Source organism: Aspergillus novofumigatus (genome assembly GCF_002847465.1).
Source record: "Aspergillus novofumigatus IBT 16806 chromosome Unknown P174scaffold_2, whole genome shotgun sequence".
Taxonomy (NCBI): Eukaryota; Fungi; Ascomycota; class Eurotiomycetes; order Eurotiales; family Aspergillaceae; genus Aspergillus; species Aspergillus novofumigatus.
This window is the reverse complement of record NW_020194275.1, coordinates 404,624-420,289: the sequence shown is the minus strand read 5'-3', so window position 1 is coordinate 420,289 and position 15,666 is coordinate 404,624. Positions and strand designations below refer to the sequence as shown.

The following is a 15,666-nucleotide window of genomic DNA, read 5'->3' as shown; positions in this document are numbered from 1 at the left end:
GTGAACAAGTTGGTACGCCGGCAATTGCCGAGCTCCACCGGCTCGCGTGACTGGCGCGTGGCGATGAAACCGGGACGATTAGCTAGTTCCCCTAACGTTTGTTTGGGAGGGAAGACTATTTCCATTGGTTTCGAATATCTGCAGAAGATATGTGAGTGATTGATATATATATGCTGTGCGATGGCAGATTGCACAGCCAGAACGCAAAAGTCCTACCGTCGACCTCGACGGCGGCCGGCTCATTTGCGGACGAAGACTGGATGTCTGACCTGTAGGCTGCCCTTCAACGCATTCTTCGAGGCTTGCTAATCAATTAGGTCGATCGCGAAAGAAGAAGTGCGATGAGAGTGGCTCGCCGTGTCAAAACTGCCTCAGATGCGATATAGAATGCGTCTGGCCAGTTAGGAGACCTAGCCATGTCGATGATCAATTGACTCATCCTGGGAGTAGCAGCATATCGGCAGAGCCCGCCTCAGACACAGAATATCAGCTTGTTGATACGCAGACACCTTCTATAATCGCCTTCTCAAATGGACCAGCGAGCTACTCGTCCGTCCTTACTCCTGCCGACAGCCAGCTATTTAGCTTCTTGCAAACCATTTTCCTGCCACAGCTCATTCATCCTGTAACCAAAGGGCTGTGAACGAGCTGGTGACTAGGGAAAGCCTTCGATGGGCATTCCAATCTCCTTTCTGTATGCACGCACTTCTCGCCTGTGCTGCTGCAGAGATACCTGTCAATAACCTGCAGTACCGGCGAATGGCCGAGATGCATTACATCAAGGCTGTTGCTGGCCTGCGGCAGAGCCTTGTACAAACGGGTGACTCAAGTCAATGGACAGTTGTCTTGTGGACGGTGCTGATGTTATGCATTTACGAGGTGAGCAGAAGAAGCAATGGTTTGATCAATCCTAACAATCACAGCGATCCAAACCACATCACTCGCAAGGCGTCGATGTCCATCTCGCCGGGGCAGCCCAACTGATTCAAATGTATTTTCGACAAAAGATACCCGATGCAAGCACTAATGCAACAGGCGCCTGGGCCCGCTTATTTCTGGAATCATTCGTGTTTCACGTCTCAACGAGCATACCATTTCAGCTTACATCTACACAATCAACTGCTATCGACTCCGCCTTTTACCTTGCGGAAAACATACTGGAGGTTCTCTGTCGACCACATATTTCCGTGGATACTACCTCGCCAGTCCTCGGTGTCCCTCCGAAACTGTTCCAGTATGTCTACACGATCGCACGTATGTACCAACAGTATCCCGACTATGGCGTTGACATCTCCTACTGCAACGAGTTGGAGCAGGATCTGAGACGATGGGATAGTCTGATGGCAGGCACGGCTGCTCCTGAGCTTCTTGCAGGGCCGAGATTGTATGTCTTGTGTTCGCGAATCCTTCTCAATCGGCTCATGAATCCCGGCGGGAATCAATCAGACAGTTTCGTCCGTGAGCTTGTTTCACACGCCATGGCTCTTGTGACTCAATTACAGCCAGCACAAGATTACTTTGCCGAGTACTATAGTTGGCCACTCCTTGTGCTTGGGACCTGTGCACAGACGCAACCAGACCAGCAGATATTGCTGTCACAAATACAGGGGTTCTGGCAGGCGACCAATAATGGCACCATGAAACGGCTGGAGAACATGCTGACAGCCTACTGGACTAATGGGGAATCAACCGCGCAGAGTAACTTGTGGTTGATATGAACATTGCAAAATTCATATCAATGACACCATTTCCCTTTTTCGGCGATGGACCTCAACCAATAGCAGTTAAGAATATGTAACTGACCAATGGCGGTACATTTAAGTGGACCATATTCGCGGCATTTGTCAGCTTCCTCCCATCGTTGCGATTTAACCGTATCCGATATCCGTAGGCGCCTTTTTCTATCCGATACTTGGAAGAACACAGTCGGCCGAGTATATATACAACGACAATCATGTCTTCTCTTCCCTCGCTTCAATTTTCACATGCGCATCTCTGCAACCGCATTACCTGAAGCAACATGGGTTCCAACGCCTTCCAATCCCCCGCCGTCACCAAGTCCTCCTCCACCCCCTACTACACCCCGCCAACAACGGCGGCGCCGCCCTGCACCCCAACGACCCCAAGACTCCCACACTCTTCCGGCCGCTGCAAATCCGCAATGTAACGCTCAAGAACCGCATCATGGTCTCGCCCATGTGCATGTACTCCTGCGAGTCGGACCCGTCCTCTCCCTCCGTCGGCGCCCTGACAAACTACCACCTCGCGCACCTGGGCCACCTCGCCCTCAAAGGCGCGGGCCTCGTCTTCATCGAAGCCATCGCCGTGCAGCCTAACGGGCGCATCTCCCCCAACGACTCTGGCCTTTGGCAGGAAGGGACAGCCTCGGAACAATTCCTGGGTCTGAAGCGCGTGGTTGAGTTCATGCACGCGCAGGGCGCCAAAGTCGGGATTCAGCTTGCGCATGCGGGCCGGAAAGCGAGTGTCGTTGCGCCGTGGCTGGCGGCGCAGGCGGGCAAGCCGAGTGTCAAGGCGGATGAGAGCGTTGGCGGGTGGCCGGGTGATGTGGTGGGTCCGTCCGGCGGGGAGGAGCATATCTTTAGTCCTGTGGAGGACGCATACTGCGTGCCGCGGGCGCTGAGCACGGCGGAGGTTCGTGAACTAGTGGCTGCGTTTGCGAAGAGCGCGCGGTTAGCGGTGCAGGCCGGGGTGGATGTTATCGAGATCCATGGCGCGCATGGCTATCTGATCAACGAGTTCCTGAGTCCGGTGACGAACAAGCGGACGGACGAGTACGGCGGGAGCTTTGAGAACCGGACGCGGATTGTGCGCGAGGTTGCGGCTGCTATTCGTGAGGTTATCCCCGAGGGGATGCCGCTGTTCTTGCGTATTAGTGCGACAGAGTGGTTGGAGGGTCAGCCCGTGGCGGCGGAGTCGGGCAGCTGGGACCTGCAGAGCTCGCTGGAGCTGGTCAAGAAGCTTCCCGAATGGGGCATTGACCTTGTGGATGTCAGCTCTGCGGGGAATCACAAAGACCAGAAGATCGACCTGCACACAGCCTACCAGACGGACCTTGCCGGGCAGATCCGCCAGGCCATCCGAGCGGCTGGAGCGTCGACTCTCGTGGGTGCCGTGGGTTTGATCACCGATTCGGAACAGGCGAGGGGACTCGTCCAGGGAGCGGACGAGGCGACTACAGCCGAGGCTATGCTGTCAGGACCTGAACCAAAGGCGGATGCCATTCTGATAGCCCGTCAGTTCCTGCGTGAGCCGGAATGGGTGTTTTCCACGGCGAGAAAGTTGGATGTACCGGTTACCGTCCCGGTGCAGTTTGGCAGGGCCATTTAATCAAATAGATAGAATAAATATATGCATTTCTCCTATTCCAGGCAGAAACCCAAATACTCGTGTAAATGATAAGCATCGGAGCCCTCCGATGCACAGATGACTCAGCTAGTTATACACTGCATTAAGTTAACCCCGCCATGACGCCTTAAAGCTCCCCCCGCATCCCATTCCCGGTATCATTGACTGATCACCCTCTCATCAATCATCAACAACAAACTACATTGTCAAGATACAAAAAATGGCCCTCAAACCAGGCGACAACTTCCCCGACAATGTAGTCTTCCAGTCCGTCAATCTCCCCCCTCCCCATTGACTCCACTAACTCAGCCAGGTACATCCCCTACGCCGAAGAAAGCAGCGAGATCAACGCCTGCGGCATCCCAATCAACTACAATGCCTCCAAAGAATGGGCCGATAAGAAAGTCGTCCTCTTCTCCGTTCCTGGTTTGTCTTTTTCAACCCTCAATTGCAACTAAATCTAACAGCACAGGGGCATTCACACCCACCTGCTCGGCGAACCACCTCCCCGGGTACATCAAGAGCCTCCCGCAGCTAAAGGAAAAGGGCGTGCAGATTGTTGCCGTTCTGGCATCGAATGATCCGTTTGTGATGAGTGCGTGGGGCAAGGCGAATCAGGTCACGGGGGATGATATCGTATGTAATGCGACTGCTCGAGGGGCGATGGCTGGCTGACGGTGTTATAGCTGTTTCTGTCTGATCCCCAGGCGAGGTTCTCTGATAGCATTGGATGGGCGAATGCGGGGCGGACGGGCCGGTATGCGATTATCATTGACCATGGGAAGGTGACGTATGCGCAGATTGAGACGGAGAAGGGGGCTGTCAAGGTATGTGTCTTGTCTTTGTTGTTGATGACGAGGGTGCTGATCAGGGTAGGTTTCCGGTGCGGATGCCGTTTTGGCGCATTTGTGATACCATCACACGAGTTTAGAGGATGATAGAGTTGTGCAGTTCTTGATATATCCTCAACTGCTCATGTATCGTTTGGATGAGTCCTTCGCTGTTGGCCACCATGATCATACACTGTACAGTGGGATAGTATATGTATGGGACGATAGGGGCACTGTAAGCTATGGATGTGTAGCCTGGCTAGATAAATGCAATCAGGTATCAATGTCAGATTATAATCTTGAGTCAATGTAAGTCAATGTAAGCCAATGTCTGCTATGTATCGAGGACAATATTTGACAGCAAGGAGCACCTTGCAGGCATTGTAACTTGCTAGACGATACGAAGCAATACATAACTTCGCGGCATACGTCTCTGCCCGAAAATAGGCAACTATATCTCGATCCAATGGACTCGAAGACTCAGTCTCTAGATACTGTCGTAATTCTAGTATAATATGTGATATTCAATGATATGGTTGCAATCCACAAGGACTCTAGCACTAACATACACTCGATGCCTTAAAATCGGGCAAAATTCTGCATTCGAGCATCGAATGGCCGAGGTCACATTGGATAGATTGAAAATTGCAATTCTACTCCATAAGAACTGCGATTTGCTATTTCGCTGCCTTTTTCGGCAGCAGGTGATGCTGAAAATGGCTGTCTTTCAGCAACTTCCTTCTGCCACGCTCCCGCACTTTCCGCCAACACACCATCTAGAGTAATACTTCCTGCCTGAGGCTGCCAATGTTGTGGGCACTATTATCAGGAATTGCCCTGGAAGGCTTGTCCTCTGCTTCACCATCACAGGTCCCTATAATTTCATGAGGGCGCCATATTCAGTGCCCTCAATGTCGCACTAGTTAGTCTCTGGCTAGTACCTTAGTAATATAACTATAATAAGCCCCCTGTTCCTGCCTCTCTACCCTCCACTTTTAGTCACCCTTTGCTCATATTGCATCTCCAAAAGCTTAACTTTATTGTTATCCATTATTTTAACTGGGTATCCAGTCATCACTCCCTAGGATCCCTTTTGCTCTCCCTGTTGCTTTTGCTTCCTATAGTCAGCTTATGTGTTTAATCATGCGTCATCAGAGAGAAACTAGTGCTAGCTCTCACACTGCTACTACTAAATCATCCACTACATCTCCTGGAATTACTGATGATGATAGATCCTTTAAACCTAAGTCAGAGATAGATCTGGGTCGCGACGAGGCGAAAGGCAAATTCAGTCGCTGGACGGCCACTCTGCCTTATTGCCTCAAGTTGACGAGTTATTCTCCTACCACTTCTGCGCGAAGTGTGCCTTGAAACGAATGTGGTTAGGGTTTGAAATAGCGTCTCTCTGTTTGCGAAATGGAAAGCAACAGTGGTCGCCTCTGTAGGATGAAGCTGGAACACTTCAATACAGTGGATTGTCAATTTTTCGAGTCGGAGAGCAAAGCCTTGATATGATCTCTCATTCTACTGCTACCGACTGGCTTTGGTTCATGATCAGTAGCACATGGATGGGTTCGTCAACTGATGCTAGGCTGCAGGCAATGCAAAGCAAATGCGCGGGTCATAGTTCAACAATAGGATATTATATATGTACCTGGTTGAAAAATTCGAAGGGGCCTACAGATAGCCAGATGCTCTGTCCTCAACAGGCTTCCACAGGATCAGGATATAATGAGACTATTGAGGCACTTTGGAGCGCTACCAGTTACACTAGACTCACTACAGCAATACCTTCGCACCTACAAGTCAAGTCCTTAGGCGAATTCAAAGCATTCCACAGGCTACGACCGTTTGCCGTTGATTGCACAAGCTTCAGCGCCATGTCGGGGTGCGTCAGGAAAAGATAATCCGCAGCGACCGCTGGGCTTGGAGGCGGCAGAAGTGATTTGATTCGCCATTGTGCTTCATTACACGCATTGTGAACCACAGTTGACCAGAAGCCGGGTGATATTACTTACAGTCGGGACTCCCCGTGTGTTGGTTGGCGATGAGCAATGACCCCAAAGGCTAGACTATGCAAGTCCGTTATGTCACAACTCTCACCTCGTCCTTGATTACGCACAGTTTACTGTCAGAAGGGCCAGTAATGATGGACGAAGGAACGTCCACGACCTCGTACGGCATGTTATTCCTTCAGGTCGAGCCAGATAAATCTAGCTTATTTGGATGCGCAGTTATAATAATCTCGAGGAGGAGTCCGTTCATGTAGCATGTTTCATGCACAAGAATAACAGATCAGAAATTGTCTTAAGGTCTAACGTCACCTTTGCGGGTGTTTCATATCTTGCTTTGGGACGGCCGCGGTTATCGATGAGAAAGAAACGTTTGTGGATGCGAGAACCCGATGAATGAGTTTCATTATCTCAGCTCTTCAGGGATTTTGGTTATGTTGCTGTAGAATTCTTGAATCATGTGAGTTTCAAGGATTGAAGAATTGATTGAGGATGTTGGTTATACACTTATTTTATATCTAATCTGACAGTTGTGTATCATAGTTTAATTGCCTTTATTTGTTGTCAATGGCGGAAAATTATCCCACTAAGACGCCATCGCCGCCCCTCGATGTCGTGATTATAGTCGCGGATGACACCCATATTGACCGTCTAGGTCGTCTATTATGGCAGGTATCAACCCCTCCCGTGGGACTCGCGGCATGTTTCTTGAAGAAAGGCCTTGGTTGACCTTGCCGTATTGGCTGGCTATAATATCACAGCGCTGGGTCCTGCACGTTTATCCTAACTCAAGAAAAGGCTTTTAAGGGGTGTGGGGTCGTCATGATTCATGTACAGACTGCCTGAATAAGTATAAATATAGAGACAAAGTCAACCGCAGTATTACGTTATGCAGACCGACCCGACTCATAGAAAATGGCATTATCCGACAAAGACAAAGTCGAGGCAGAAGTACACTCATCTCTATCTTCTCATCCATCGGCCGATAAAGACGACAGTTACGATGTCTACACGCAGATTCGAGGACTCGAATATCCGTCAGAAGAGGCGAAAAAGGTCCTCCGCAAGATCGACACTCGCTTGATTCCGCTCCTCTTCGTGATATACATGCTCCAGGTGCGTATTTCCCGTTGCATTGATCCTCGCTAATTGCGTAGTATCTGGACAAAAACAGCCTTAACTTCGCCTCGGTGTACGGCCTCAAACAAGGCACGCATCTTCACGGACAGGACTACGCCTGGCTCGGCTCAATCTTCTACTTTGGTTATTTGATCGCCCAGTATCCGGCCGGATATGCCCTGCAGCGACTTCCGATGGGAAAAGTCCTGTCCATCACTACCATCAGTATACCATCGCTTAGAACTCATCTAGATCAATACTAACGAACTCATAGTATGGGGCGCACTGCTCATGACCACGCCCGCCTGCCACAACTTCGCCGGCATCGCCGCCAACCGCTTCCTCCTAGGGCTTGTCGAGGCCGTCGTGAACCCTGGTTTTGTCCTCCTCATGAGCGTGTGGTATACAGCAAAGGAGCAGCCGCTGCGTCTGGAGGCGTATTACTGCACTAACGGCATCGCTACGATGTTTGGCGGGTAGGCCCATCGCCTCATGCCTCGCTCCTGTGAAATCTGCTAAAAGGGAAGGGAATAAAATAGATTGATCGGCTACGCTGTGGGACATATTACCTCCGGTCTACCGCGGTGGATGTACGTCTTCCTCATCTTCGGTGCGGTGTCCGTCGCGACAGGGATCATCTCGCTACTTCTGCTTCCTGATCTCCCGTCCACCGCGCGATTCCTCACCCCCAGGGAGCGAGCCATCGCCGTCCACCGCGTCTCCAGGAACCAGCAGGGCGTTAAGAATCACCACTTCAAGTGGGAGCAGGTCTGGCAGGCCGCGCGGGATCCCAAAACATGGCTTCTCTTTGTGATGGCGGTTGGGGCGCAGGTGCCCAACTCTGCGTTGACGAGTGTATGCTTTGCTTCCAAGTTACAATGCTAACGCTAAATCTGGCTATGATGTGTTCTAACCGCAACAGTTCACCTCCATCATCGTCGGCTCGTTCGGCTTCGATACCCTCGGCACGCAATACCTGCAGATTCCCGGCGGCGCGGTACAATTCCTCGCGCTACTGGTGGGTGGCTGGATCGCGACGAAATTCGGTGATAAATTCCACTCGCGCAGTGCGTGTATGATCGTCGCTAACAGCATCTGTATCATTGGCTCTGGATTACTCGTTGGCCTGCCTGATACAAACAAATGGGGACGGCTTGTGGCGCTGTGGCTGTGCTACTTCCAGGGTCTCGGGTTCAGTATGAGTTTGACGACGGTGAGTTCGAATGTCGCCGGGTATACCAAGAAGCAGGTGACCGGCGCGCTGCTGTTTACCGGGTACTGTGTGGGGAATATCATTGGGCCGCAGACGTTCAAGGAGAGCGAGGCGCCGGGGTATCGTAGTGCTTATATTGCGTGAGTAGACTCTTTTCATGTGGTATAATGACGCTGACGGGGCAGGATGTTGGTGGGGTATGTGGTTAAGCTTGTGTCGATTACAGCATTGTATGTGTATATGTACAGGGAGAATCAGCGAAGGGATCGGATCAGTGCGGAGGAGTCGGATGGGGATAAGGGCATTGAGAATGGGATGCTGGTAAGTTTGTCGCTATTGAGTATATGACGCAGGCTAATTTTCCAGGACCAAACCGAGATTGACAACAAGCAATTTCGTTATGTCCTGTAGTACTATGCAAACAGTCTGCAGAAGAAATACGACTCAGTGTAATTATGAACAACCCTGTCAAAACTAAAGATAGTATTTAAGGCTGTCTGGGCCATAGTCCTGTATTCTCAGGATGATAGGCGTATAGAAGGTAGCTTCAAGCCTCTTCATTAATTGGCAACATACATATCAAGGCGCTATCGCCCCAGACCACGGCATGGGGGTCGTTTTGGGGGCGCGACGGAAGAGGGAAGTTTGGAGCAGGGGAACGATTGTTGACAATGTTAAGTCCGGTTCAGTACTGGTTCTTTTAGACATTGCTGATAAAGAACTGTTTCATCGCGTCGGGGAATCAGTAGGAGAACTATAAGACAGGGGCTTGAACAGTCAATCAGATTCATCAGAGGAAAGAACCCAGCCATGCATCCGCCACATCCTATCCAGGTCCTTGCCAACCGCAATCTGCCCCGTTTCCTTGTTAATAAACCTCAGATTCTTCTTTGGACATGGCCAGGGACAATATCACCAGGCATCGTGCCATGCTATATGACCATCTTCACAGATGACATGAATTTCCTCCACATTAGGATACAATTCATATAGCTCATGGGATTAAAAGTGAAAAAAGGATTCATCATTCTCCCACTTAAATGTAAGCCAGCAAACCAGCAGTTGTTCAGCAAGATCAATTGAGTTAAATCAAGAATGCCTAATTAAGATCATGTCAATCTTAAAGTTAACCCAGACATACCGCGGCTCAACCCCTGTAGAAAAATTAAAGGCCTTCTAGTACAGCCCCTGATTTTAGGCCTCATGGCAGGCCTGAAGGACTGCAGGTACTGGTGTTAATGAGGTTACATGCAAAAGCTTCCCCTATGACCCATACTCTCTCTTTTCACGCACCTCAACAGTGCGTAGCTTAACTATTAACTCCCAAATTCAAGCACGAAGCTCAAAGGGGAGACAGGGGAAAAGGTGGAACGCGGCCATGCAGCACTATGCTAGCAATGGAATTTATTCAGTAGGATGGGTCAGCTAATGGTGTGCCTCTTAGTATTTTAGAGGTCAAGAAATACAACATTAAGAGGGAGCGACAGATAATTTTAAAAGGTTGCCCAAGGGCGTTGGTGGAAGATGAGGAATGGATGCGGATAGAAAAGTAGTGCTTTTTAGCGCCCTTTTCTAGTGTGTACGTCTCCGCCAGCGAGATGGCAAAGTGGGTGTAGGATAGGCAGTGCCTGAGACAGATAACATAAAAGTGGGCTCCGAGGAATGAGGGACTGGTAACCTCTTTCCAGTTAATGAAAGCCTCCATCCGAGTCAGGGATGAATAGCTCTCAATTAATAAGGCACGCCTTGCGAGAGCTCACTAATCGGTCATGGTGAGATTTTGATGCGTGTGAGGGGATATTCCTTAAGGAGAAGCTAGTAATGCCAGGAGGCTCCGCATAAGAGATTGGTATCCCTGTCACGAAGTAACTGGATGCCATATAAGGCATTCATAGGGGTATAATAACTAGGCTGGTATAGGATACCTCCTATATATATATTCATCTGTCTTACCTGCTTACAATCTTCATCTGGAATCCTATAGATATAGAATTATAGATAATATAACTACTCTCTACCCTTAACTACTAACAACTCTCTCTATATGGTCTGGAATGGTACTTTACTCTTGAACTCAGAACTCTAATGCCTGCTGGGATTAGCTTGGTTAGTATTGGTAGTAATGCTGACTAAAAGGGAGGTGAGTGGTTACATGTCTCTGCTGTTAGTATTATTAAAGTGATTTTAATATGAGGACTTTCTTCGGTTCTTCCTTTTAAGGAGCCCAGATAACTGCAATTATGAACTAAGTCAGGTGTAAGGAAGTAGTGTTCTGGGCAGCTACTAACCACAATACCAAAAGGGTTCCAATGATGATTCCCCTTGAATCATCAAGCCTAGAACATGCTTATATACCACCAACCCCCTAGGCCGTCTGCCCCATGACATCAGGCGAATTATAAGTAATAATTAAGGTCTAAGAAAAGCTCCGCCCATGCCTTAGCCTTATGGAATGCATCTGTAGCTAAGCCTTATCTCTTTGTCCGGGTCTGAAATGAGGTTTTAGGTCTAGGAGAAGTTGTCAGCGCGCCTAATTGCTTGTTAACAGACTATTTAATCTTAATCTAACTTATCTGCTTTTTAATGCTATTTCCTGCAGTTGTATGAGGGAAAGGTTTCAGTAATGTTGCTGTATGTTAGTGTAGATATATCATGTGAGGAGATATTAGGCAATGTGAGGCAAACCCAGTGAACTACTCCCTATATATACCTGTTTCTTTAACTAGTCCCTATGTTTTCAAAAGACGTTGTCATAAGGGTATATTACCCATAGGCTGGTAATTTATGACAAGTCACCTATAATAACAAGTATGAGCAGATTGAGTCTTACACTTTCTAAAGTTTTGGTTGAGCAGCAAAAATTAGATCTGTAGTCTTTGTTATGAGTGGTCTTTATGTTTAGAGTTAAACCTTGAGTTAAATCACCGAGTACTTCTATTCTTAGTGTTAAGTACTCATTCTCTGTCCCAGGCTGAGTTCCAATATTAATGGTATTAAGGATATTACTAGACAGAGTGTTTCCTTGCTTAAGTTTATTAGATGTTAGTGATGTTAGAGTTATGGAGTCTTTAAATGCTGGTGGCTCTGACAAATATTTATGAGATTTAATAGAGCTTTAAGAGTTGCTAGTATATCTATTATTACCATGGACTTGCTCTCTGTCATTATTTATGGCTAAGATGCAGCTCCGCCATAGAAATTGCTTATCTTAATATCAAGCACATTCTGTGGCTTTGTGATACTGGTGGAGGACTATTCATGTGTTAGGGGAATAGAAGAGTCTAATCTATTTACTGGCACTGCTGTTAGATGAAGACAGACTCTGGGAAAGAAAGAAAACTAAAAGGGCTGTAGAACATGGGCTAGAGCTGGCTAAGTTCCACCCATAGAGGCTAATATATTTCAAGGCTGCTTGTAGCTAGGGCCATGGTAGGACTCTAATAGATTAAGATTTACTTACATATCTCTGAGAGCTTGCTGGCTCACGAGTCACGGCGGGTGCGAGTTTTACTGGTTATAGCAGTTGTGGAAGAGAAGCAAGGGGGAGTAGATTAGATGATGTGTTCACTAGTTACCCTAGGCAAAGCCAAAGGGTTGATAGCATTTATAAGACAGAGTGCTCTGAAAGGAGCTTAACATGGTGTAGCTGCAGATGGACTCCATTAACTACTCATCATGTTTCGGCAGTGTGTTGAGTGGAGCGCTGAACCCCCTTAGTAAAATGAATGAAAAAGTGACCAATATAGGAGTGCCTGATTACTTGATCATGACTTAATTATGTGGTGCTGTAGCATTAGTATACTCCAGTAAATAATTCAGAATAGGGCAAAGATTAGCCCAAAAAATCCCCCTTCTAGCCAGCAACAACTCACTCACAGCTTACTCTAAATATAAGAGCCCATGTTAGCTTAGCTGCAGCTTCCCATAAGGTGTTTTTGTGATCGGCTATAAGTTTAGAAGCTGACTTGCTGACCCATAACTCAGAGTGAACATGCATGTTTAGTGAAGGCTTGTTAGAGAGGAGGCACCCTCACTTAAGTATTATGTTATATTTGCAAACCAACCATGCCAGGCCTTTTGGGGGCTAGCACAAGCCATCTAAGAGTATAGAATTAGGAATTAGTGCATTTCATTTCCTTTCTTTTCCATTGTTTTCTATCCATGGTGTGAGGAAGGCGAAAACACTTAGGCTATAGAGGTTCTTTGATATGAAAGCACTGTAACCTAAGACATCCATCTAATAGACTAACACCTAACAAAGTAAAAAAAATTCAAGAGATGACAAACACCCTTTAACTGAATAGAGTGGGGTAAAAGAAAAATTGCCTGTTAAATTAATAGGCTGACATGATAATCTGTCCTCAGTCTTCTTTGAACCAGGCAGCTCCATCTAATTTCATGAGGGGAGAAGGTGGCTGTGTTACAGATGTAGAGCTTTCAACTGAGAGGGGGACATGTCAGCTAACCAGGGATATTATTGCTGTCTGGACTTCCAGGGAAATAAAACTGTTAGGAAAAAGAGCATCATTGATCATGGAGACTTTTGTCGGTGTCGGGGCAACCTTGTTCGGGCAGAGTCCACTGTGCCACACAGTGGAGCAGTGATACTCACTACCATAGCTTGAACGAATGGCGTCCTCAATTGATCATCTACCTGTGTGCTGTCCATTATTATTAGTAGTAGTATTATTATTCTTGCATCCAGAGCATTCTAAACCCAAGAGCAGCCCCGCAGCAGCTGGCCTCAGTGATGTCATCGATGATCATCACATACAGTATATAATCTACATTAACCCTCTATCTACACCCCTTTGTTAGAAATTGTCGCTTCCATCAACATAATAACCAAATGGCTCCGAAAGTCCTCATCGTCCTGACCTCTCAGGATAAGATCCCTTCTAACGGTCATCCTACGGGCTGGTACCTGGTATGTATATCTACACCCTCAAAACAAAAGACGCAAAATGACTGACCCCCAGCCCGAATTGGCTCACCCATGGGAAGTCCTCCACGACAAGACCGAGCTGGTCATCGCTTCTCCCAAGGGAGGTGAGGCACCGCTTGATCCCGCCTCCGTCAAAATGTTCGAGAACGACCCCGTTGCATCGAAGTTCCTAAACGAGCAAAAGTCCCTCTGGACAAACACAGTCAAGCTGTCTGATGTGCTACCTAAGGTGTCTGAATTTGATGCGATTTTCTACGTTGGCGGACATGGCCGTACGTTCCCTTATTTCACTTACAAAAGTTGCAGGGCTGACGAAAGTAGCAATGTTCGACCTCGTCAACGACGAGACCTCCATCGCTCTAATCGAAGCCTTCTCCGCCGCCAAGAAGCCCATCGCGGCCGTCTGCCACGGTCCGACCGTCCTGCTGAAGGCCAAGGCGCCGTCCGGTGTGCCGCTACTCTCGGCCTGCACGGTGACTGGCTTCTCCAATACCGAGGAAGACCAGGCGCAGATGTCGTCCGCGATGCCGTTTATGCTGGAGGATGAGCTGCAGAAGGTGACGGGGAACCGGTATGTCAAGGCCGACGAGCCGTGGGGGGAGAAGGTGATTGTGTCCAAGGCTGCTGGCACGGGCGCTACGGTGATTACTGGTCAGAACCCGGCTAGCGCGACGGGAGTTGGCAAGGAGATTCTCCGGGCGTTGGGTGTGGCTTGATCATTGCAGTGTGTACATAATTTGAATAATATATGATTGTTATGACATGGATTGATGCTTAATCTGTCAGGTTACATTCATATCATAAGAAATGCCGGCGGTCTCCGGAGAGAGTTACCCCTCCCTTTCTACATTAAACATGCACCTGTCGATCACTGCGGATCTGGCGAATCAGGTGTGGTTCTGGCTGGGCGTGGCTGATATATGATGCCAAGATCTAACTGATAGTTCAATGAGAAGCCGCCCTTTCCTGAAGATGCGTTATCTCTAATATTCACGACGGGATAACGAGGAAATATATCCTCAAATAGAATGGTAGTATGGTACATACAGCCAATCATTCTCGATATGCGCTTTGAAGATATTGCCAAGACGTCTGGTATGTTGCCGGGGATCCTTGTGAAGATTTGACTGGGTAGGCTGCGAGGGGTTTGGGATACGATGTCTCTCGGAGATATGATCTCGAGATATATAAATGGCTTGATCCTTCCATAGATCAGTCTTGCACTTCTTCTACAGCTCTCAGAGTATCTCGAGAAGACAACATGACCCGCCTGCTCCTCTCCGTCCTCTTGGGCATCCCCCTCGTGGCAGCCATCCCGGCACCAGTTGCTCTCCCAACTCCCCCAGGGATCCCCTCTGCCGCTACCGCAGAGTCCGAGCTGGCTGCCCTGACCGTCGCGGCCGCAGGCTCCAACGACGGCTACTCTCGCGACCTCTTCCCCCACTGGATTAGCCAAGGGGGTACGTATACCCACCTGCCTTGGAAGATTAAGCTAACAGCTCAGCGCCTGCAACACCCGCGAAGTCGTCCTCGCCCGCGACGGCACCGGCATCGTCAAGGACTCCAGCTGCTATCCCACCAGCGGATCATGGTACTCTCCCTACGACGGAGCCACCTGGACGCAGGCCAGCGACGTGGACATCGACCATGTCGTTCCCCTCGCCAATGCCTGGAGAGTAAGTCACCCCCATCCTCTACGACCATCCCTGCTAATTGCCGATAGTCCGGCGCATCTGAATGGACCACCGCGCAGCGCCAGGCGTTTGCCAACGACCTGACCAACCCGCAGCTGATGGCTGTGACGGATAACGTCAACCAGGCCAAGAGCGACGATGGACCCGAGGCGTGGAAACCTCCTCTTAGTAAGTTCTATGCCCTGTGGTGGATTATGATGATGATGATGATGATGATGCTAACGGGATAGCTTCGTATTATTGCACGTATGCGAAGATGTGGGTGAGGGTCAAGTACGTGTATGATTTGACCATTACCTCGGCGGAGAAGAGTGCGCTTGTGAGCATGTTGGATACTTGCTAGTGGATGTAACTGTCTGGGTGAGAAAGTTATCAGCTAGTTGACAGCAGAGAGATATTTGTAGATAGATTCTGTTGAATTAAATTACCACCTACTGAGTGGAGAAATCCAGTCATTCGGACCATTCCTTTATTAAACATCCTGTAT

At 48.7% G+C, this 15,666-nt stretch overlaps 7 protein-coding genes across 7 annotated transcripts; all 7 read left to right on the top strand.

Moving 5' to 3' along the window:
- Positions 1–180: 180 nt before the first annotated feature.
- On the top strand, positions 181–1,718 carry P174DRAFT_457215 (Zn(II)2Cys6 transcription factor; the record flags this gene model as incomplete). Its single annotated transcript, XM_024829523.1, has 4 exons — positions 181–271; positions 318–639; positions 660–879; positions 924–1,718. The coding sequence occupies 4 exons, from the start codon at positions 181–183 to the stop codon at positions 1,716–1,718; spliced, it is 1,428 nt and encodes a 475-aa protein (XP_024685020.1).
- Positions 1,719–1,985: 267 nt separating this feature from the next.
- P174DRAFT_457214 (NADH:flavin oxidoreductase/NADH oxidase) lies at positions 1,986–3,348 on the top strand (the record flags this gene model as incomplete). The annotated part of the gene is made up of 2 exons (XM_024829522.1): positions 1,986–2,024; positions 2,128–3,348. The coding sequence occupies 2 exons, from the start codon at positions 1,986–1,988 to the stop codon at positions 3,346–3,348; spliced, it is 1,260 nt and encodes a 419-aa protein (XP_024685019.1).
- Positions 3,349–3,573: 225 nt separating this feature from the next.
- P174DRAFT_438193 (peroxiredoxin family protein) lies at positions 3,574–4,486 on the top strand. The gene is made up of 5 exons (XM_024826480.1): positions 3,574–3,633; positions 3,680–3,792; positions 3,839–4,002; positions 4,053–4,193; positions 4,243–4,486. Exons 1-5 carry the CDS (start codon positions 3,587–3,589, stop codon positions 4,276–4,278), a joined length of 501 nt encoding a protein of 166 aa, XP_024685018.1. The 5' UTR covers positions 3,574–3,586; the 3' UTR covers positions 4,279–4,486.
- A 2,637-nt stretch (positions 4,487–7,123) lies between these two features.
- On the top strand, positions 7,124–8,684 carry P174DRAFT_474650 (putative MFS transporter; the record flags this gene model as incomplete). Its single annotated transcript, XM_024830654.1, has 5 exons — positions 7,124–7,324; positions 7,366–7,552; positions 7,602–7,803; positions 7,867–8,182; positions 8,250–8,684. The coding sequence occupies 5 exons, from the start codon at positions 7,124–7,126 to the stop codon at positions 8,682–8,684; spliced, it is 1,341 nt and encodes a 446-aa protein (XP_024685017.1).
- Positions 8,685–9,291: 607 nt separating this feature from the next.
- P174DRAFT_77856 (uncharacterized protein) lies at positions 9,292–9,957 on the top strand. Its single transcript, XM_024832459.1, has one exon. It carries the CDS (start codon positions 9,351–9,353, stop codon positions 9,531–9,533), a length of 183 nt encoding a protein of 60 aa, XP_024685016.1. The 5' UTR covers positions 9,292–9,350; the 3' UTR covers positions 9,534–9,957.
- Positions 9,958–13,246: 3,289 nt separating this feature from the next.
- P174DRAFT_509640 (type 1 glutamine amidotransferase domain-containing protein) lies at positions 13,247–14,201 on the top strand (the record flags this gene model as incomplete). Its single annotated transcript, XM_024831590.1, has 3 exons — positions 13,247–13,467; positions 13,520–13,757; positions 13,807–14,201. Exons 1-3 carry the CDS (start codon positions 13,390–13,392, stop codon positions 14,199–14,201), a joined length of 711 nt encoding a protein of 236 aa, XP_024685015.1. The 5' UTR covers positions 13,247–13,389.
- Positions 14,202–14,746: 545 nt separating this feature from the next.
- Positions 14,747–15,633, top strand: P174DRAFT_448202 (HNH endonuclease family protein; the record flags this gene model as incomplete). Its single annotated transcript, XM_024828743.1, has 4 exons — positions 14,747–14,945; positions 15,010–15,161; positions 15,209–15,347; positions 15,410–15,633. The coding sequence occupies 4 exons, from the start codon at positions 14,747–14,749 to the stop codon at positions 15,520–15,522; spliced, it is 603 nt and encodes a 200-aa protein (XP_024685014.1). The 3' UTR covers positions 15,523–15,633.
- Between the last annotated feature and the right edge of the window lie 33 nt (positions 15,634–15,666).